Genomic DNA, 23,465 nt, shown 5'->3' with positions numbered 1-23,465 from the left:
GAAACAACAGTAGGCCTGGATGCGTTGGGAGTTTCCTAGACCCCCAATAAAGGAAACTCCACTCGATGCGTCGAGACAATTGAATGAACGATAGCATGTATACATCATGGAGAAGGCTTACTACAGCCCTCGGGGTTACTGGAAAGGTGTGAGCGCCATCCCGAAGCTAGCCAAAGCCACTCGCGTCTCCGAGGAAACTGTCAAAGCTTGGCTTAAAAAACAAGCCATCTGGCAAGTGTACCTGCTGGCTCCCTTATACATCCCGAGAAGAAAGTTTGATATTTCCATACCCAATCGTACCCATCAAGCCAACCTCCTGTTTCTCCCGCACAACAGGGTGAGAAATAAAATGTACAAGTACGCCCTGACCGTCGTGGATATTGCCTGTCGCTACAAGGAAGTGGAGCTGTTAACGACCAAAGATTCGAGTCAAGTCGCTAAGGCCTGAGAACGTATCTACAAAAGCAGTCGCTTGACCTGGCCGACCGAATTACAAGTCGATCTTGGATGCGAGTTCATGGGAGCCATGTCGCACCTGTTATTGAAGCATAAAGTCCAGGTGAGACGAAGCATGGACGGAGCTCACCGAAGTCAAGCCATCGTTGAAAGATTCAACAGGACTTTAGCCGAGCGTTTGTTCGGACATCAGTATGCCCGAGAGATGGTCAACCCAGAAAAACAATCGACGGAATGGGTGGTACGCTTACTGCGAGTGGTGTGGGAGATCAACAATGAAGTCACTCGACTCCTCGATAAAAGACCTGTCGAAGCCATTCGAATGAAATCCGTGACTACCGAATCCGCTGCGCCATCATGTAATGGTCAAGAGGTATCTGTACCAGCCCGGTGAACTCGAAGAAGGGAACAAATGTCGCGCCGCACACCCTGTATCGTCCATGAAAACGTATTACATCGACCGAGTGGACACCAAAGACGACGAACCGAATCTGTATTACATGCAAGACGGACCGGGTATGGGATTCGTCCAAGAGGAATTGATGATCGTCCCTCATGACACGGTATAACCACCTTCTTATTAAAGATCCGTCTTATATTCTCGTAATCGATATGTGGAGATTGATCGAGAAACGGTTGTTCAGACGCGTCGGGGTGGACGTCCACGGCCTCGATATTTACGCCGCCCAGCGTCGATTCATAAGTCGAGGGAAAGTTACTAGCCTGTATGATAGTTTAGGTCTCGTGTGCACTGAACGATTACAACGTCTCATGGATACGTTAATCAATTATAGCTTCGAAACCCTAGAATGCGATGTCCCGTACTCCCTAATCCACTTCGACGGGTTCATGGCAGACCCACCCAATATTATGGCTATGCTTGAAATTATTTTAAAAAGTTAAAATAAAAGAATAGCAAAAGCCCTCTGCGGCCACAACCCACGGAGGGAGAAATTGTGTGCTGACCAGAGACCAGCATGGTCCCTGGTCTTATATCTGTGGTGTGCTGGTAGCTCTCCACGTGGGGTTGTGGTCGACTACGCTTTCCCTGAGAGCTCAATGTTGGGTTTTTTCGAAAGGCAGGCTTCGAACCCTCAGTGACAGGCGCATCTCTGCACCTTGGTCGTACACCAGCAGTCGTTCGACTGAGCCACAGAGGACCTGATAGCCAAGTGCTCGGTTTAATAGGTCTATCCAGAGATTGCATCATCCTCTTAAACCTGGCTCCATCTATAGTAACGCAAAGGATGTCTAGAACCTGTTTTATGACGTCATTCCACTTCCGCTTCAATGAGGTCGCTCACTTCGAACACGTTTGGTGGCTTTTTCACCTTGAATCAAAGTCTCATAAAATAAAATACATAAAATAATGCCCGTAGGTAGTTTGAACAATGCTGAATACGATACAATAGTCGATGAACTCTGAAAACATTTGTAAAGGCTACAATCCATTATTTATTACATCATCCTCTTGAGCTGGGCTCCGTCTATAGTAGTTACAGTAGCGCAGAAAATGTCTAGAACCAGTCTTACTATGAAATCGCTCGCCTCGTGCACGTTTGGTGGCTTTTCACCGCGAATCAAGGTCCAATAAAATACAAACATGATGCTCTTAGGTAGTCTAGAACCCGCTGATCACGATGCATGCTTCGATGGACGCTGATAACATGTTTAGAAGCCACAATTGGCTAATTTAGAATCGGGTTACATAAGCTCGCAAATAATATGAGCTATATATAGCTTGAATGTACTGTCATTGACAGAGTGAAACTGGTGGTCTGAAGCGAATGTGCTGGACTTTAGACCTAGACTTTTAGCGTTCAAATCCAAGACAGAACTATTTTTCTTTGGAGGCACATCAAAGGATGCCTCTGGCGAGACCATCGCCGTTTTTAATGGGGGCTCGGGAACTTATTTCATAAAAATAAGCCTCTAAGCCGCATCTGCGGCAGTACCATCATCGTACTACTACTGCTTATTATGTTTGTGGTTGACGTTTTGTTTCTTTGTTTTTGATCACATATTTATACACTTTGGTGGGGCTGTTCTACATATGTGAAATATTTCATATTGTCATGTTTCGAAGGTACTCTAAACTAGTTTAACAGGGAACAAACTGATGACAAACTTTGTAATCCTGTCAGATAAGACATATACAAAGATCAAAATGGTGAGATGTATTTAATTTCGTAACAAAAGTGGTCTTCAACTTAGACCATGTGGCCTGAGCTGAAACAACGGAAATATACAACAATTAAGAAAACATGAATTACCTCATAACTGCTGCCCTTGTTCTTGACCTGAAGTACATCTCCGTTGTCTTCACACAGTGTGTATTCTAATGTCCAGATACTGGACTGCCCCTTGCACCTGTTGAACTCAAACACTGTCCTGCCAGCTCGTATAGCAACTCCACAATTACACCACGCATTGTACCGATCTTCTCCGCAATTTGCTGTCTGTATTTGAACCTATAATGATATAGCCAATACAGCCTAATGAGTACATCAACCCATAGAAATAGTATTAAATGTGTTTTCAGGGGTAGGTAATATGCAGAATAAGCAGCCATACACAGCATAAACAGATTAACATATTACAGAGACTTGTGTTGACACTTCTGTGACAAAATGATATGGCTTGTCATGGGATTTTTAGTTGACAATCTACATCAACCCAGTCGGTAACAAATTGGAGTTACGTCCCTTGGCATCGTCTGCCGGACACGTTTTCCCAAAGCCATGCCTTTCATACACTGAGAAAGGTATAAATAAGATCATTGTACAAACGGATGTTGTCGTATATGAAAAAGCATAGTCTATGCTTGCATATCAACCCTAATTCAACCATCGACCCCCCATGTCGTTCTGATATGATGATGTCGGGTTGAAATGGAATTTAATATGAAACACTGTCATCGAGTAACCACTAAATATCAAACCTATGAATACATATCTCTGTTATATTTGTAAACGTGCACACAGAGAGGCGTTGATCTATAACTGATAATGGTGGAATCGGCTCATTAAAATGTATTCATTTACCAGCTTCTTTGATGTGAATCAGTGTTGTATTCTTTCGATATTATTCTAACCTTACACATTAAAATCTTATGGGTCATCTTCGCAAAGCAAGACAAGAGGAGTGACTTCAACGTTCCATTTTCCCTGCCTGTCGCTCAATACTCTTTCAACTCCACCCTCTGATGTTTACATTTAACTTTTCAGATTCAGTCAAGCATGCTCTCCTTGTCAAGTTCTGTAAGGGCGTAATATGTCGCTTGTTTGGAAGTTGTTTGATCAAGTTTTGGACATTCAAGGTGCATCATTTACAAGAATGATATACAATACGATTCCCTATATTAATTGAGATCATCACTATTTGATATCTATTCATAAACACATGTTCAAGATACAGTAGAAATCGTCATTCGACTCTCATTTCGTCTGGAATCTGAAAGAGGTTTGTCGATTTTGTTGCCTTGACACATGATCGAGATAATATCTCCGAGATAGCTGTCACATTCATTGATTAATTTTACATACCTCAATTGGAAAGGTCTTGTGCTTGTACATGGTGAAGACACCTTTGTATTGATGTTCGTATCGCCTGAAGTAACCAAGTTAGCAGGTAAGAATAAACACAATGTCAGTCAATGTTTGAAAACTATGAGCTTCATGCCGAATCTACATATCATTTTCTTTCAGCATCAGCTGGATAATCTCCCCAGACAATACTAGGAGTGAGAGGGTATGCTCTTACAATTGTACGGTACGCATTGCGGTAAGTTGTAAGGCCTTCCGTTCGGTCCGTTTCGGTTCGGTAAATGAGATATTATCATAATGCAGAAAATTGACAAGAACCAACCTTACATTGCTTATCAACCTTTGTTGTTTTGAATGAACAAAACTGTCATTTTATGACTAGATTAGAAATGACGGTACGAAAACCGAAAATCTTTGGATTGCATTACAGTATACCGAAACGAAAGAAAAATAACCCCAGACACTACAGCATCTTTCTTTGATTGTTTCTTTGACTTTTAACATCAGTAATGGAACTTCCTTGCAGCAAACAATGTGACGTTTGATGAGTTTGATTGGAGAAAATATGAAACTTGATTTGTCAGCACAGGGTATCACCAAAGAGAAAATCATAGCTGACTGGAATGCTTCAATCACTTATGGAATTCACAAATGGAAACAGAGGTGCTGCACCTGGCAACATCATCATGCCAATTCAAACTAACACTCGTAGAATGAACTGGGCTGAGTGAGTGAGTGAGTTTAGCAAAACCTACACTCAGCAATATTCCAGCTATATGGCGGCGGACTGTAAATAATCCAGTCTGGACCAAGCAATCCAGTGATCAACAGCATGTGCATCGATCTGTGCAACTGGGAACCGATGACATGTGTCAACCAAGCCAGCGAGCCTGACCACCCGATCCCGTTAGTCGCCTCTTATGACAAGCCCGCCATAAAGGTGGAATATTGCTGAGTGCGGTGTAAAACTAAACTAAAACTCTTACAAGCATGGCCTACTGAAGATTTATCCCAACCCGGACCTTCACGGTGTAGAATGAACTGACTGATAAAATGAACTATTTTTCTTCTCCCGTCCATTTAGTCGAAGTGCATATGAAGAACTACGGTTATAACGAACTAAAATGAGTTCGTTATAACCCTAGTGTACTGGGTGAGACTTCATTAAAACATATGGCTAACTGACTTCTATTTTTTAAGGAGTCTGACTCCGACCGGTCTCTTCAGAAATTGAAACAGACTCATTCTGCCAAATCAAACTGGTACTCTTATATTTAGGGTTGTCAAGCAAGTGCTAATTTGATCACCGATTGATCATAGGTTCTTTACAATTTTACCATACACACGTCATTTCTCCTTGCAGCATTGATGAGCTGTGAGTATTTGTATCAAAGGTTTTCCAACCTGATTGGTATTTGTTAATTACTAAAAACACTGTGAGATATAAGTAGTCACCTTCCATCAAATGTCCGCATGTGTGGGTCATTGGTAGCGTAACAATACTTCTGTGCTATCGGCTCTGTGTTCTTTATCAGTTGAACCTGAACATACACGTAGCATAATTAAATTTATTCATCATTATTTAGAATATATTTAATGATTCGCTAGACAGTGGAGATCTAAAACATTTTACAACATGTTTAAATAAGAGTCACCAGAAGATGACAAATCCGCGCGCCCCACAGATTTGAAAGAACAAATAATCTGACAGTTACTTAAAGCCCAACTTAATGTTTCTACCTAGTCTAAATAGTTTCCATGGAAATCATGAAAATATAAATGCCAAATATCTGCAAATAGCAAACGGCACCACTTTGGGAACTGTTTCACATACTAGTATGTGCCAAGTCTTGTAGAAAGATATTGAACAGTTTTCGAGTAGTGCTTCGGAAGCGAAAGCCACCCCTCCCTTTTCAGAATAAGTCAAAATCGTTTCCATGGAAACCGGGGGAAAACGGCAAACAGCTGCAAATAGTAAAAAGCATCACTTCAAGATCTGTCTCATATATCTGCCAAGTTTTGTTGAAAAATGTTGCAAGGTTTTCGAGTTGCACTCAAGAAACGAAGCCCATCCCTCCCTTTTGAAATTGTTTCCATGGAAACAGAGAAAAATAGAAAAGCAAAAAATCTGCAAATAGCAAAATATATATACATTACAAATTTTGATGCTTAATTAATATTGCTTCTCAGGAATTAACTTGTTTGCAAAGCAAACGACTTTTATGACAAATGGGATCACATAGGTATAAACGAATCATTTTATCACCACTGTATGTCATATGAAAGTTGAAGTTTTACCGTTATGACGCCGACAGTATAGTTTTGCCAAAACTTGTTGCCAGGTAGGTCATCAGGGGTCACTAGCTTCAGTTTCAAGATATTACTTGATGAGCCAAGGCTTTGAGAAACTTGACCAAATACCCTGATTGTGACAGCTTTACCCCACTCCGTAGCTGAAATAGCTGTTCCACAATCTGAACTTTTCAAGCTTGCCTCTTTACAATCAGTGGTGTCTGAAATACGAATACTAATATTACTTGGCGATATTTAAACACTCACATACACCTACACGAGGACTATCCGTCGCCATTGGGCATAGCTCCTGGCAGCTTGACAGATATGAGGTAGTTTTCAACCTATATACAATTTGCCATCCATCAAGCTTTTGTTTGTTTTAAATATCACAATGTTCCAGTCTTATGATTGCATTCTCTCCATCCAGTGTCATGAGTGAGTTGGGTTTAACGCCGCTTTTAGCAATATCCCAGCAATATCACGGCGGGGGACATCAGAAATGGGCTTCACACATAGTACCCACGTGGGGAATCGAGTCCGGGTCTCCAGTGTGACGAGCTTTAACCACTAGGCTACCCGACAGCTCCCAGCGTCATGAGCATCGATTCACGCAATTGTAATACGACGGGCTGCACACATCTGCCAGGTCAGAGAGTCTGGTCTGTAATTACATCACATTACATTCTTACCTGTATCCCGTGAAGAACAATCTGTCTTCAGCAACCCTTACTTGTCGTAAGTGACGACTGAGAGACCCGCTATCTTGGTTGACATATGTCATTGTAACACTGAGTTTTCTGGTCCAGACTCAATTAGTTACAGATCGCCACAATATAGCTAGAATATTACAAACACTCTTAACTGGAATCTCCCAAGGTTTTCATTGTCTATATATATGTACATACCAAGTTGAACTGAGTATATGGGGAGTTCACATCCAAGACCTTTAATTCCACAGCCAAATGGTACCGTCAACTGCAGGGAGATGTCAGCGGACTCTCCTTCTGATAGCTCAAGCGTTCTGTTAGATATCTGTGGATGACAGTGAACAACATTTACATTGTCAATGAACCCTCAATTTAGAAATGATTTGCCGCTTGAGTTCACGTTTCAGTGAATTGATGAAACAAAGGCAAGGAACAAATACTCATTTCAGAGCTGAATAACACAAGAAAATGTATTGTGTAAATAGAAAAGAAGAGTAGCAGTATTTTAATGATTAGGAAACAACTGTTGGTTAAATGTAAGCGGCAAAATAAGGTCAAACACATAATTATATTTTCGTTTATGTTGCATCGGACTACAGTCTTGTACAGATGCAGACGGAGATTAACAATACAAGGAAACGATGATATATAGTTCTAACGAGACTATTCACCTTAATTCCTATAAACTTCGAGTCTGACAAGACAGGGACACTGGCTGCTGTGTCGTTTCTGACGCTAGCTCTGACTGAACACCTCAACTGTTGCAAAGAAAATTGGAGATGGTTACTCAGTTCCAAATGAGAAACAAAATGTAAACGTGTATACAGTATAATTCTGGGACACTAACATATGACACTTACAAATGTAGTTAAATTTAAAGCAGAAACTTGATAGTTCAATTACTGGCACAGCTATAAACTTCCCAAATCAGCAAAGTTAAAAGCAGATAACGGATAGTTGAGTTACTGACACAAACACGCTGGTACAGGTTTGAACACAAGCAGAAACAGACGTCAATACGTGACCTGGTCCCGATAACAACGGAGCTGTCTGAAAACGTCGTACGAAACGTGAAAACGTAATTGTGGGACATTAGTCCAAATGACTGTGGCATAAATAACGATAGAATAGAGAAAGCATGAAGTAACAAAAAGTCTAATATGCCAAGACTTACGCAAGCGCAACGAGAAAGGGCGGTCGATGGCCAATACAGGGACTTCGTAACGAAAGCTGACAAGAACCTTCAACAGTAGCCAGGCCACCATCAGCAAATTGATAAACCGGTACCACTCAACAAGCCAGACTCAAGACCAACCACGATCGTGAAGACCGAGAGTCACGACACCGGCCTTAAACGACTTGGTATGGTTGGTACACAACCCCACCGTGGAATGGACTTGACCCGTCTACACCAAAGTTCGAGTTCTTAGACAAAAGTGGCATTACAACAAAATCATTTCAGCTCATCAAAATTAAGTCAGCTGCGTAGTTTACCCGTGAAGGTCCGGGTTAGAATGAACCTTCAGTAACCCATGCTTGTCGTAAGAGGCAACTAACGGGATCGGGTGGTCAGGCTCGCTGATTTGGTTGAGACATGTCATCGGTTCCCAATTGCGCAGATCGATGCTCATACTATTGATCACTGGATTGTGTGGTCCAGACTGGATTATTTACAGACCGCCACCATAAAGCTGGAATACTGCTTGGTGTACATCGTTAAAAAAACAAACAAACATCAACCGGACTTTCATCATATGAACCGGTTATAAATATTTGCATTATGACAATGAAATATGTACCTCGAATCCAAATTGTGTGATGTGTACACTGCTCAGTTTAGCCTCAGTCAAAGCATGTTTTTCTATAACATCTCCACCGCTCCATTGCGAGGGTTTTCGACTGAGGACAAGCTCTCCGTTAACGACCCAGTTGGTTGTGTAGAAGACGTCATTTGTGTGTTTGCTGAACTCACAACGGAACTCCAGCCTGCTTGTAGCCGAATCGTTAAGGAGTTGGATAGTAACAGTTGGTTTCACGTTAAATGTTGGGAGCTGTAGGAGTATATAACATAGTTATGATTTGCTACCTTATAATGAATCTGTATCAGCGTAACAGACTGGCTTTGTCATAAGGCCAATGCTAGTCATATTTGCACGAGCAGACTCTATTGGCCCGAGGTGCAAGATATTGACCAGAGATGGGTTGTATTAGCCCAAGGTAGGCTGTATTTGCCCGCAAAACGCTGTATTCGTCCAAGTCAGGCTTTATATGCCCAATGCAAAGTCCAGAAACTTTTAGAGGAAATGGGGAGCCAGTATGACTTAGGCTAGTTTGACTATAACAAGGCCAATGATATAACGCCCATTTAATGACATTTTTATTAATTATTGCATTGCCTTCTCATAACCTCTAGTTGATTCCTCCACATTTACATTACATTTATGTCAGTATCACCTTGTCATGGTATTATTGAGTATCCATTAGTAATTGTTTTGCAATTCTATACTCCTGTTTTTTGTCTTTATATATCTGTGACAAAATCTACCTGTGCTAAATATTTAACCTTTCACATAAATAATTAAAATAGAAGGTATTGTATGAATATAAATATATACTTACGGGTGCCCGGTTTACCTGCAAGGAAGGTAAACAAAATATTACTGACGAATATGTTCTGTAATGCCCCCGCTGATAACATCAATAATATACCTTTAAGGATCTTTAATCTATTCGGTTTTTATTTAGTTAACAGAATGACAACTACCTTTTAGATTCAGCGGAAAATGCGCATATCAGAACTATATCTCTTAAAGGACAATATTACCTTATATTCCATAAAAACGTTTAGGGATCATTTTCAGTCAGTGTGAGCAAACTACATCTGGCATCAAGTCATGAATTACGGTACCATTGAAAATGGTATTACTTTTGTTTGGCGATGCAAGCCAATATTCAATATATACTCATGCCAATAATGGTTGTCACCCCCTTCAATTTTTTTAATTGGAGAGGGGGTGTTGTGTGAGGTGTGTGTCTGGGGGTTTGGGGTTTTGGGAGGGGGGTGACAACCATTATTGGCATGAGTATATATAGTAAATCACGTCCTCGGTTTTATGTCGATCTCGGTTTTATACAATAAACTTTCAAAGTGGAACTATCTTAGTGTATCATAGTCTTTTGACGAGTTTATTATTGATCGTAATGAGTATTATCTTACCAAAACAATATGCACTTGAGGGTATTGTTTTCTTCAAATAGAATATCTCCTTCGTGCCACACATTTTGGTTTCTATGTTGAACCCTCCTTCGTAACAAATTTTACTGTGAGTCCGAACACACATTGTGGATGTATCGCCGTTCTTTTCTGAAATATGAACATATATGAGTTGACCAAGTAAAAGCACTGTGAATTGTTCTTTCTTCTCAGAAAGAAAGCTTTTATAAAATGTTATATCACTAAATGAGTATTCAATGTGCAATTTCTTCGCAGAAAAATTATTCATGTTTGTTTGTACAATGTTTGTCAGAGGCGGACCACAAATGTTGTGAAATGTAGACACCAATGACCGGAACTGACGGGAATATCGTTCTGGCGATGACTGTTGTAGACTTGAAGTCACCTCTCCCAAACATGCTTTGTAAATGTCTTAAAATGTATTGCTTGACTACATTCGTTTTAAAACTCGAAGACCGACAATATACTCACGTTGTCTCCATATTGGATAACGAGTACCGCAGTGCTGGAAGTCTGGTGCTGAGTCGAGTGGAACTTTATCTTCGGCGTCATACCAGCCTTCTATAAGCAGCCTGTCGTTGAGGGCTCTCTCACCTGTTGCTATAACGTAAGCACGGTCTCGCTTCTCAAGACTAGGAACTTCCATCGGATTTAAGCAGGGATCTAAAGCAAAAGCATAACATCAAATCATTATTTTTATTATGCCAACGCAATATACAATGGAGAGGGAATGGAAATTGAGGTCAATGTTGCTCTCCCCAAAATAATAACCGTTGTTTAATTATCAAGATGGTACACGCACATCAAAATATCCACACACAGAGAGATAGAGAGAGAGAGAGAGACATACACACACACGTATGTATGTGTGTGTGTTTGTGAGTTATACAGGGATCTGGAGCAATAGCACGGCATCATAACAATGTTGTTTATATGCCAACAAAATATAAAATGTATTTCCATTAACTTGTTTTTTAACAGCAGTTTCCCCGAAATTATTTCGCCAATGAAAACATCTTGGGATGGGAACAATGTGCAAATGTGTGATATTCAAATGACCACCCTGTTGTAGTCCCTAGTACAATACGTAAGAGGCGACTAACGGGATCGGGTGGTCAGGCTCGCTGACTGAGTCGACACATGTCATTGTATCCCAGTTGCGTAGATCGATGTTCATGCTGCTGATCACTGGATTGTCTGGTCCAAAACTCGATTTCTTTACAGACCGCCGCCATACAGCTGGAATATTGCTGAGTGCGGCGTAAAACTAAACTCATCCACTCCTAATTCAATAAATTTCATAACCGCTGGCCTGTTATTAAGAAATTTCATACAGATAAAAGTAAACACTCACATATATGCACTATCTTAGTGGGTGATTGTGAGTGAGAACTTACCTTGGGCCCAGCATCCGACAATTCCGCACAAGTAGAGTAATACGGATTCGACTCGAGCCGTCATGCCTGTCGTCGCTTCTTCAGCAAAGACAATCTGTTCAAGACAGGTGATGATAGTCAGGTGATGTTATTTTTATAAGTACATATACTGGAAGCAAATTCTTGAAGCAAATTTCGATTTTCACGTTAATCCTGTGTGGTGAGATCCTTGGGAGATGAGAATGCACTAGCCACAAAGAGTTAATGATATCACAGTTCATCAAGCGGTAACGTTGACCGTGTAACAGACGATGCTTCAGTTAGGGCGTGAGTCAGTTTAATATCGGAGGGATGTTCACGATGACGCACGTGTCACATGTTTACATCTTGTGTGAAACTCACAAATACGGGCGTGGTACTCACAAACCTTGAAACACAATCGGGGCAGACCCACAATTACTGGTGTCAGGTGTGCAACTGTGCACAAAGCATTAGGCGCCTCAGATGACAAGGCTGATAGTATCACATATAGGGTATTACATGATGTTCCTCTGCAGCGTGATCAAATGACACATGCTGGTATTGATGTGAACGAGTCCTTCAACGAGGGTTGGGGTGGGGGCGTCTGTATGGGTTCTTTGGAGATTGTATACCCCAGGCCTAAGCCTATCATCAGGCAGATGCCCAAGATAGCAAATATATGGGCAAACCGTAGATCTGATTGACAAAAATACAATATCAGAATCGTTGAAAGCAGGCAACACAGACACATTGGTACGGCAGATGATTTTGTCTGTCTCATAGACCTGAACCATATTATCTTCCCTTTCGCCCAGCCCTTTCCGAATGCAAAAGCCTTTTATGAAGTTAATCCTCGGCTACAGGTTCTGAATCTCCCGTCTCACGAATGCTCCTTTTCAATCTAAACAAAATCTTCCCAAGCTACGTTTTCAACACTTGTGAAAGATCTTGATGGTAACCCGGTGAACAGATCACCAGAGACAGGCATCCAGACGTTCTTTTCAGTATTACAAGTAGCAACATTCACTACCTGACTTTTGAGTGACTCATTGGACTATCAATTTCTGTTGATAAAAGGGCGTTCATTTTTTGAGTTGAATAAATGTTCACTCTTTCTTGTTGAGAGAACAGGAAGTCTGTCTGCCCACTTGTGACACACATCACCTCAACCATCGGGGCGTATTGTGCACTGGGTGGGTTTTCCAGTGTATTCATGGGACGCTCTTCTTATTGTTTGGTTTGGATGAGATTACAGTCAGCTTCAGTAAACATGTACAATTTTACAGCGCCACTTGAGCTGATAGAAAATGTTTAGAGCAAGATTTATTCAACGTGTTATTCGTAGGCGGGAGTTAACGGGGAATCACCCTGTGGTATCCACATGATTTGGACCCATTGCAGTTTTTTCAATTAAAATGTAACCATCTCATCTCTTCTTTTTGTTTACACGAGGTTACATTAACGCCAGCGGGAAGCGATATGTAACCTAGGAAACAAATATTGCAACACTTATGACTTCTACACTATATAGCCATTCATTCATATCTTAATTATGCGCAATTACACAATGCCATTTAGAAAGTGGTAAAATGTAACATATGTTATATCTGGGATTACACCTTCTTAGTAAAGTACAAATTCTAGTACTCTAGTACTCTGGGGGTGTGGGTTCGAATCCCGGATTGGACACAACCCCAAAAAGTACTAGACTTTGTACTTTACTAAGAAAGTGTAATCCCAAATATACCATAAATCATGTATAAACACGTCACAAATTAATTCTGGACTCACAAAAGTCCAGTAACTCTCTCCGCACTGTCAGCATTTTCTGACAAGGGATTTGACCAAATTAAACATGCAGTTGTTATGAATATATGTCAAGGATGAAAAAATGAAAACAAATTGTTTCGAAAACTTTATATTTAAACTCGCTCGCCCATGGGCCGGCCCATGGGCGAGCGAGTTTAAATATAAAGTTTTCGAAACAATAATGGCGAGCGAGTTTAAATATAAAGTTTTCGAAACAATGGGCGAGCGAGTTTAAATATAAAGTTTTCGAAACAATGGGCGAGCGAGTTTAAATATAAAGTTTTCGAAACAATGGGCGAGCGAGTTTAAATATAAAGTTTTCGAAACAATGGGCGAGCGAGTTTAAATATAAAGTTTTCGAAACAATGGGCGAGCGAGTTTAAATATAAAGTTTTCGGAAACAATGGGCGAGCGAGTTTAAATATAAAGTTTTTCGAAACAATGGGCGAGCGAGTTTAAATATAAAGTTTTCGAAACAATGGGCGAGCGAGTTTTAAATATAAAGTTTTACAGAAACAATGGGCGAGCAAGTTTAAATATAAAGTTTTCAAAACAATGGGCGAGCGAGTTTAAATATAAAGTTTTCGAAACAATGGGCGAGCGAGTTTAAATATAAAGTTTTCGAAACAATGGGCGAGCGAGTTTAAATATAAAGTTTTCGAAACAATGGGCGAGCGAGTTTAAATATAAAGTTTTCGAAACAATGGGCGAGCAAGTTTAAATATAAAGTTTTCAAAACAATGGGCGAACGAGTTTAAATATAAAGTTTTCGAAACAATGGGCGAGCGAGTTTAAATATAAAGTTTTCGAAACAATTTGTTTTCATTTTTTTGGTTGTAAATGAATGAGTGTATGGTTATAAGCATCATGTCACAAATTTCAACTCATTTTGACTTAATTCGACTAACATAGCGCGACATTTAAAAATTTCGACCATGGGCGAAAAATATGTTGGCCCATGGGCGAGAATATTTACTTTTACTCAAAATACATGTTTTTCCATGTTTTGATGGTTGTAAATGAATGAGCGTATGTTTATAAACATCATGACACAAATTTCAATTCATTTTGACTTAATTCGGCTAATTTAAAGCGATATTAAAAAATCTGCATTATTCACGGTAACATGGACTAGCTAATAGCGCATTGCCGGAAGACCCACATTCACACGATCACTCAACCATACCCATTGCCGGTTAAGCCAAACCATTTTCAACTCTTGTTTTCTTAAAAGTGGCTTTCCCGGGCTATAACTATCAGCACACCCCAATCCGACCATCTGTCATCATTTACCTGTCATGAGCTATCAGTTGTATTGAAAGCTCTCGCCTATTGTTTCTTTACTTAATTGTTTCACGGAAAGTTATGTAGTCACTCCAAATTCACCTTATGTGCGTGACTGTCCTCTCCGACGTCCGCGCCCACCTCTCAACCTAGCAATCTCGATCCACTTTCTGCTCACTATCAAGCCATCTATAACTTCACCTCTCTCTCCAACCACCTGTCTTCTCAGAGGTCCGCGCGCCTCTCTATTCTTTCATTATTTCACACCAACTCTACCCCCCCAACAACTACTGTCTCCTCCGAGGTCCGCGCGCCTCCAGCCACCCCCGACCCCCGCCGCCTCTCAAGCACCAACCATGACAAACTCCACGGTCAAGGCCGCCCATAGCCCCTCAATTACTACACTCGCTCAGCCTGCCTTGCCCCCCTCAATGCACCCATACCACCCCTTCACCCCACCCACCCTAGAAGGACTTATATGGTCCCTTCATACGTAAGCGATTGTGCACAAATTTAGCCATCACTTAAAAACACAAGTATCCTACTATTAAAATCCTGGAATATCTAAATTTACTTCAAATGTTTTGAGACTTACGTACCCTCTCAAGAAGACAAAAGTGTGAAACCCGTGAAGGTCCGGGTTAGAATTGGCCTTCAGTAACCCATGCTTATCGTAAGAGGCGACTAAAGGGATCGGGTGGTCAGGCTCGCTGGCTTGGTTGACACATGTCATCGGTTCCCAATTGCGCTGATCGATGCTCATGCTGTTGATCACTGGATTGTGTGGTCCAGGCTCGATTATTTACAGACCGCCGCCATATAGCTGGATTATTGCTGAGTGTAGCCTAAAACTAAACTCACTCGCTCACTCACTCCAAACTGTGAAAATTAGGAACACCTCTAGCTACCAACAATGTGTACAAGAACATAATGGAGTCCCTGCATCAATACATCTTCAAGACTAAACGAATTGATAAATTATTCTAGACCAATATCTGTACACAAATAATGAAATGTAACTGCAAGTTCAAGGTTCCTAAGCACGTACAATGCACATTTACCCTACCTCATGTAATAATGCCTATCTCTGATTGATTCACGTGACCTAGAACAAATGGTGGACGGAAAAAAGTCATGAAAAAAAACTGATAGGAAAAAAGTCATAGAAAAAATAACTATTATAAAACATCATGTTCTCCAGTTATTTACTTTGTTTATACTATTTCACTTTCAAGTTAATTATTCCTTTAGTGTGACGCTGTAAGCAATTGGATCTTATCAAAACAGGAGAAATGAACAGATTATTATTTGTTTAGTTCTTAACGGATTGTGGGGATTAAAAGTCACAAGTCACATGACTGTTTGTTTAACTAGCTTTGAGCTTGACGATATCACACCGATTAATGAACTCATGGGATTATCAGTTAATGCTTTTACTCAAATGGCTTCCTTCTCGCAGCTAATATAAGACACGCTGGCCGTAAGATTGTGATCCAAACTCTTCACGGCATGGGCTGGAACATTCGGTTAAATAAAATGTGCTAGGACAACTGACTGATGTAGTGCTGTTGCAGATGAAAGTGTTATGATGATAGTGCATTTTCTGATGTCATGTATTTTACTTGAATGATTACATTAATTTTATAAGTTAGGTTCAAAAGTGGTAGTGCTGTTGATGATAATATTGTTATGACTTGTGAAATAAATACATTATCAATACTGACCTTTTTTGAGTTCATGACTTTTTTCCTATGACTTTTTTCCTACCCAAATCTATGACTTTTTTGCATGACTTTTTTTCCTATGACGTTTTTCTACAACCGAACAAATTACAATGTATGCCGGGTGCACGGTTGTGCACTGTGGTGTTGTACAAATCATCAGGCAGAATAAATCATTTATATCCCGCCCCATGGAAAAAACCGGTAGCTTCCCATAAGATAGACCTCCCAAAAGACAGACCGCCTAAAACAGCACATTTTATGGTTGGTTGCATAAGGCTTAATGAAGCTGTACCCTTGATGATATGCATCCACAGCAGTCAGTGAACCGTGAAGCAGTGGTTCAAATCGACTAGTCAGTACCATGTTAGTGAAATATATGTTCATGCTATATTTACATGAAGAGAGATTTAAGGTATTTTTGCCTAAGGTTATGTATTTATATGGTTTTATAGAAATCTTTCTATGATGTATATTTTGACCCTCTAGATTACAATGTCTCATAAGCCTGTTAATGCTGGATGTATGTAAAACATTATGTGTTTATTTTATATGTATTTGATTGAGGCTATGTTGAAAAATGAGAGACAAGGGCTTCACTTTAACGGAGAAGTTTTCTTTACATGTTGCTTTTGATAACATTACAAAGTGATATTTATGCAGATATAATGCCAATCTATGGATTTAAACACATTTCAAGATACATCTGTAAGGTATAAGGTGCGTTTGAGAGCCGGGCCAAGCCGGACCGAAAGCTTGTGACACTGTGTCTTTGAATGTATAGAAAATAGGGCTTCACTTTGAGCGAGGTGTTTGCTTCATATACTACGCTTTGAGACTCTGTGAAGTGATATGTAGGTAGATATAATACCAATCTATGGATTTAAACACATTTCAAGATACATGTGTGAGGTTTAAGGTGTTTTTGACAGCACGGGCCAAGTCGAGCTGAACAGAGACTAAACACTTTTGATTGAGGCTATGTTGTGAATGGAGAGAGAAAATGGCTTCACTTTAACAAACCAGTTATCTTTACATGTGGCATTTTGTAACATCACACATCGATATTTAGGTAGATATAATACTAATCTATTGATTTAAACACAAATCAGAATACTTGTGTATTTTGAGAGCCCGAGCCAAGGCGGACCGAACGCTTGTGGTACAGTGTCTTTGTTGAGAATATATAGAAAAGAGAGCTTCTCTTTCAGCAAGGTTTTTGCTTCAAATACTACACTTTGAGACTCTGTGAAGTGATATGTAGGTAGATATAATTATAATCTATGGATATAAACACATTTCAAGATACATGTCTGAGGTTTAAGTTGTAAGTTGCACGGGCCAAGTCGGGCTGAACAGAGACTAAACACTTTTGATTGAGGCTATGTTGAAAAATGAGAGACAAGGGCTTCACTTTAACGGAGCAGTTTTCTTTACATGTTGCATTTGATAACATCACAAAGTGATATTTACGCAGATATGATACCAATCTATTGATTGAAACACATTTCAAGATACGTGTGTTACGTTTAAGTTGCTTTTGACGGCTCGATCCAAGCCGGACCGACCAATTGTGGCCGAGATAATGTTGAGAGTGTGGTGAAGAGATCGTATCATTTAATGGTGGGCATGCTTTAAATACGAAAAATAGTGAATTTATGGGGTGGTATGTGATTGAATATAGATGTAAACACATTTTCGGGCCAACGGAAATGTGTATCGGAATTGACTGAAGTATTTATACGTTTTAAATCCCGTTTCGTTTAACGATTCCACTTTTAGACGTAACCTCGGTTATGTATTTATATGGTTTTATAGAAATCTTTCTATGATGTATATTTTGACCCTCTAGATAACAATGTCTCATAAGCCTGTTAATGCTGGATGTATGTAAAACATTATGTGTTTATTTTATATGTATTTTATATCTTGTTTACATACATGGGACACTTTAATAAGCTATGTCCATCTGTCTGTCTGTCTTTAAACATTCGTTAAGCATACATCATTATTCATAGTCCCACAAGGTGAGACACACCGTAAGCAAGTGGAGTCTCGATACCATCTTGCAGCAGTCTATCCTCGCGGTCTAGCCGTTCTTCAAGCTGGCGATATTTGTTCTTCTTAGGTCTCACACAACCACCACGCTGCAACTGCATCAATGTTATTTCTGTGTAGTTCTGTTGTGACCTTATCAGATTGATATGTCAACGACATAAGGGGATGGCCTAAAAGTCGGGCCAAGAAAAGTTGGGCCGGGCCGGGCCCGGCCGGGCCACCGGGTAATACTAAAAATGGATTGCAGAATATTAAAACGAAACCTGCACATTTGGGTCGATACACTTCCCGCCTTCACAAATGCATAGTTTGATTGAAAATGTATAGTTAATGGTGAAAAGATCCACACAACAACAATGACTACATACCGAGATTCCCGTAGAAAAGACACCGTCTTCTTGTTATGTGTTTTCCTTGATATGTCTTAGCGTGTGACATCCGGGGGTCCTGGGCAGGAAGTGACAGTGTTTTGACTGCTTTTCTTTCCTTAATTAAGATATTAGGGTTCCCTAATTAACCTTTATTGTCTCAGGCTGAATCAGCACAGGATGTTTATGTTTAAGAGACGTGGATATCGGCGAGTGTCAATGGGCAAATATGACATGATTATGTATATTAAAAGAAATATTTGAAATCACAAACTTTTGTAATATGTTATAAAGGATCAAACAAAGTATGCATTCACAAACACAAAAATTCTTATGTGTTTTCATTGTAAACAATACCAGCCCAAATCAGATAGCCAGCGCGTATGCATATGCTTATATTTACTAATACACATGAAACACAAAATGGTATTATATCTACCTAAATACCACTTCATAAAGTAAAGTAAAAGTGAAACCCCTTTCTCTCTCCATTCCAAACGATTTAGGAAAATAAAGCACGGGCCAAGTCGGGCTGAACAGAGACTCTTTGATTGAGGCTATGTTGAAAAATGAGAGACAAGGGCTTCACTTTAACGGAGCAGTTTTCTTTACATGTTGCATTTGATAACATTACAAAGTGATATTTATGTAGATATAATGCCAATCTATGGATTTAAACACATTTCAAGATACATCTGTGAGGTATAAGGTGCGTCTGAGAGCCGGGCCAAGCCGGACCGAAAGCTTGTGATACTGTGTCTTTGAATGTATAGAAAATAGGGCTTCACTTTGAGCGAGGTGTTTGCTTCAAATACTACGCTTTGAGACTCTGTGAAGTGATATGTAGGTAGATATAATACCAATCTATGGATTTAAACACATTTCAAGATACATGTGTGAGGTTTAAGGTGTTTTTGACAGCACGGGCCAAGTCGAGCTGAACAGAGACTAAACACTTTTGATTGAGGCTATGTTGTGAATGGAGAGAGAAAATGGCTTCACTTTAACAAACCAGTTATCTTTACATGTGGCATTTTGTAACATCACACATCGATATTTAGGTAGATATAATACTAATCTATTGATTTAAACACAAATCAGAATACTTGTGTATTTTGAGAGCCCGAGCCAAGGCGGACCGAACGCTTGTGGTACAGTGTCTTTGTTGAGAATATATAGAAAAGAGAGCTTCTCTTTCAGCAAGGTTTTTGCTTCAAATACTACACTTTGAGACTCTGTGAAGTGATATGTAGGTAGATATAATTATAATCTATGGATATAAACACATTTCAAGATACATGTCTGAGGTTTAAGTTGTTTTTTGACAGCACGGGCCAAGTCGGGCTGAACAGAGACTAAACACTTTTGATTGAGGCTATGTTGAAAAATGAGAGACAAGGGCTTCACTTTAACGGAGAAGTTTTCTTTACATGTTGCATTTGATAACATCACAAAGTGATATTTACGTAGATATGATACCAATCTATTGATTGAAACACATTTCAAGATACGTGTGTTACGTTTAAGTTGCTTTTGACGGCTCGATCCAAGCCGGACCGACCAATTGTGGCCGAGATAATGTTGAGAGTGTGGTGAAGAGATCGTATCATTTAATGGTGGGCATGCTTTAAATACGAAAAATAGTGAATTTATGGGGTGGTATGTGATTGAATATAGATGTAAACACATTTTCGGGCCAACGGAAATGTGTATCGAAATGACTGAAGTATTTATACGTTTTAAATCCCGTTTCGTTTTAACGATTCCACTTTTAGACGTAACCTCGGTTATGTATTTATATGGTTTTATAGAAATCTTTCTATGATGTATATTTTGACCCTCTAGATAACAATGTCTCATAAGCCTGTTAATGCTGGATGTATGTAAAACATTATGTGTTTATTTTATATGTATTTTATATCTTGTTTACATACATGGGACACTTTAATAAGCTATGTCCGTCTGTCTGTCTGTCTTTAAACATTCGTTAAGCATACATCATTATTCATAGTCCCACAAGGTGAGACACACCGTAAGCAAGTGGAGTCTCGATACCATCTTGCAGCAGTCTATCCTCGCGGTCTAGCCGTTCTTCAAGCTGGCGATATTTGTTCTTCTTAGGTCTCACACAACCACCACCCTGCAACTGCATCAATGTTATTTCTGTGTAGTTCTGTTGTGACCTTATCAGATTGATATGTCAACGACATAAGGGGATGGCCTAAAAGTCGGGCCAAGAAAAGTTGGGCCGGGCCGGGCCCGGCCGGGCCACCGGGTAATACTAAAAATGGATTGCAGAATATTAAAACGAAACCTGCACATTTGGGTCGATACACTTCCCGCCTTCACAAATGCATAGTTTGATTGAAAATGTATAGTTAATGGTGAAAAGACCCACACAACAATGACTACATACCGAGATTCCCGTAGAAAAGACACCGTCTTCTTGTTATGTGTTTTCCTTGATATGTCTATGGGGGAAGGTTGCTTACTTCTCTTAGCGTGTGACATCCGGGGGTCCTGGGCAGGAAGTGACAGTGTTTTGACTGCTTTTCTTTCCTTAATTAAGATATTGGGGTTCCCTAATTAACCTTTATTGTCTCAGGCTGAATCAGCACAGGATGTTTATGTTTAAGAGACGTGGATATCGGCGAGTGTCAAGGGGCAAATATGACATGATTATGTATATTAAAAGAAATATTTGAAATCACAAACTTTTGTAATATGTTATAAAGGATCAAACAAAGTATGCATTCACAAACACAAAAATTCTTATGTGTATTCATTGTAAACAATACCAGCCCAAATCAGATAGCCAGCGCGTATGCATATGCTTATATTTACTAATACACATGAAACACAAAATGGTATTATGTCTACCTAAATACCACTTCATAAAGTAAAGTAAAAGTGAAGCCCCTTTCTCTCTCCATTCCTAACGATTTAGGAAAATAAAGCACGGGCCAAGTCGGGCTGAACAGAGACACTTTTGATTGAGGCTATGTTGAAAAATGAGAGACAGGGGCTTCACTTTAACGGAGAAGTTTTCTTTACATGTTGCTTTTGATAACATTACAAAGTGATATTTATGCAGATATAATGCCAATCTATGGATTTAAACACATTTCAAGATACATCTGTAAGGTATAAGGTGCGTTTGAGAGCCGGGCCAAGCCGGACCGAAAGCTTGTGATACTGTGTCTTTGAATGTATAGAAAATAGGGCTTCACTTTGAGCGAGGTGTTTGCTTCATATACTACGCTTTGAGACTCTGTGAAGTGATATGTAGGTAGATATAATACCAATCTATGGATTTAAACACATTTCAAGATACATGTGTGAGGTTTAAGGTGTTTTTGACAGCACGGGCCAAGTCGAGCTGAACAGAGACTAAACACTTTTGATTGAGGCTATGTTGTGAATGGAGAGAGAAAATGGCTTCACTTTAACAAACCAGTTATCTTTACATGTGGCATTTTGTAACATCACACATCGATATTTAGGTAGATATAATACTAATCTATTGATTTAAACACAAATCAGAATACTTGTGTATTTTGGAGAGCCCGAGCCAAGGCGGACCGAACGCTTGTGGTACAGTGTCTTTGTTGAGAATATATAGAAAAGAGAGCTTCTCTTTCAGCAAGGTTTTTGCTTCAAATACTACACTTTGAGACTCTGTGAAGTGATATGTAGGTAGATATAATTATAATCTATGGATATAAACACATTTCAAGATACATGTCTGAGGTTTAAGTTGTTTTTTGACAGCACGGGCCAAGTCGGGCTGAACAGAGACTAAACACTTTTGATTGAGGCTATGTTGAAAAATGAGAGACAAGGGCTTCACTTTAACGGAGAAGTTTTCTTTACATGTTGCATTTGATAACATCACAAAGCGATATTTACGTAGATATAATACCAATCTATTGATTGAAACACATTTCAAGATACGTGTGTTACGTTTAAGTTGCTTTTGACGGCTCGATCCAAGCCGGACCGAACAATTGTGGCCGAGATAATGTTGAGAGTGTGGTGAAGAGGTGGGCATGCTTTAAATACGAAAATAGTGAATTTATGGGGTGGTATGTGATTGAATATAGATGTAAACACATTTTCGGGCCAACGGAAATGTGTATCGGAATTGACTGAAGTATTTATACGTTTTAAATCCCGTTTCGTTTAACGATTCCACTTTTAGACGTAACCTCGGTCAGCCAGTTCACAGGCTTCTCGTCTTCCTGGGTTTTAGCCGATTTACTCGTAATAGAGTTATTATGGTACGCGTTTGTGGCTTCCGATTGATCATTATTATCATGAGTGTATGTTGCATTGATTAATTGTAGGCATGGCTTCATTAATGGGTTTATTAGCCAGTAATAGATTTGGCCCGCCTTGGCCCGGCCCGGCCCGACTTTTAGGCCATCCCCGAGATAAGTGATTTGTTCAGTTCAAACATAACATCAATCATTAATTTAATCACTCACTCGTATTAGTGTCAGTTCAGGTGAACTGTGTTCACGAGCTCAGCGTAGTGGTAAGGTGAACTGTGTTCACCAGCACAGGGGTAACTAAAAAGTGTATCACCTG

At 39.8% G+C, this 23,465-nt stretch overlaps 1 protein-coding gene across 1 annotated transcript in view; it reads right to left on the bottom strand.

Moving 5' to 3' along the window:
* The window catches only part of LOC124277081 (von Willebrand factor D and EGF domain-containing protein-like), a 174,675-nt gene that overhangs the window by 143,931 nt on the left and 7,279 nt on the right, over positions 1–23,465 (bottom strand). Inside the window, exons 2-3 of the mRNA XM_046712728.1 lie at positions 11,636–11,729; positions 10,710–10,901 (exon numbers count right to left, since the gene is read on the bottom strand). Of these exons, the coding sequence (XP_046568684.1) occupies positions 10,710–10,901; positions 11,636–11,699 (256 nt within the window). The 5' untranslated portion in view covers positions 11,700–11,729. The remainder of the gene's footprint in view (positions 1–10,709; positions 10,902–11,635; positions 11,730–23,465) is intronic.

The sequence above is a fragment of the Haliotis rubra genome, unplaced genomic scaffold (genome assembly GCF_003918875.1).
Source record: "Haliotis rubra isolate DU_JTF1 unplaced genomic scaffold, ASM391887v1 Scf218, whole genome shotgun sequence".
NCBI classification, from domain to species: Eukaryota; Metazoa; Mollusca; class Gastropoda; order Lepetellida; family Haliotidae; genus Haliotis; species Haliotis rubra.
Note: the sequence above shows the minus strand (reverse complement) of the source record. Positions and strands in the feature narration are given on the sequence as shown.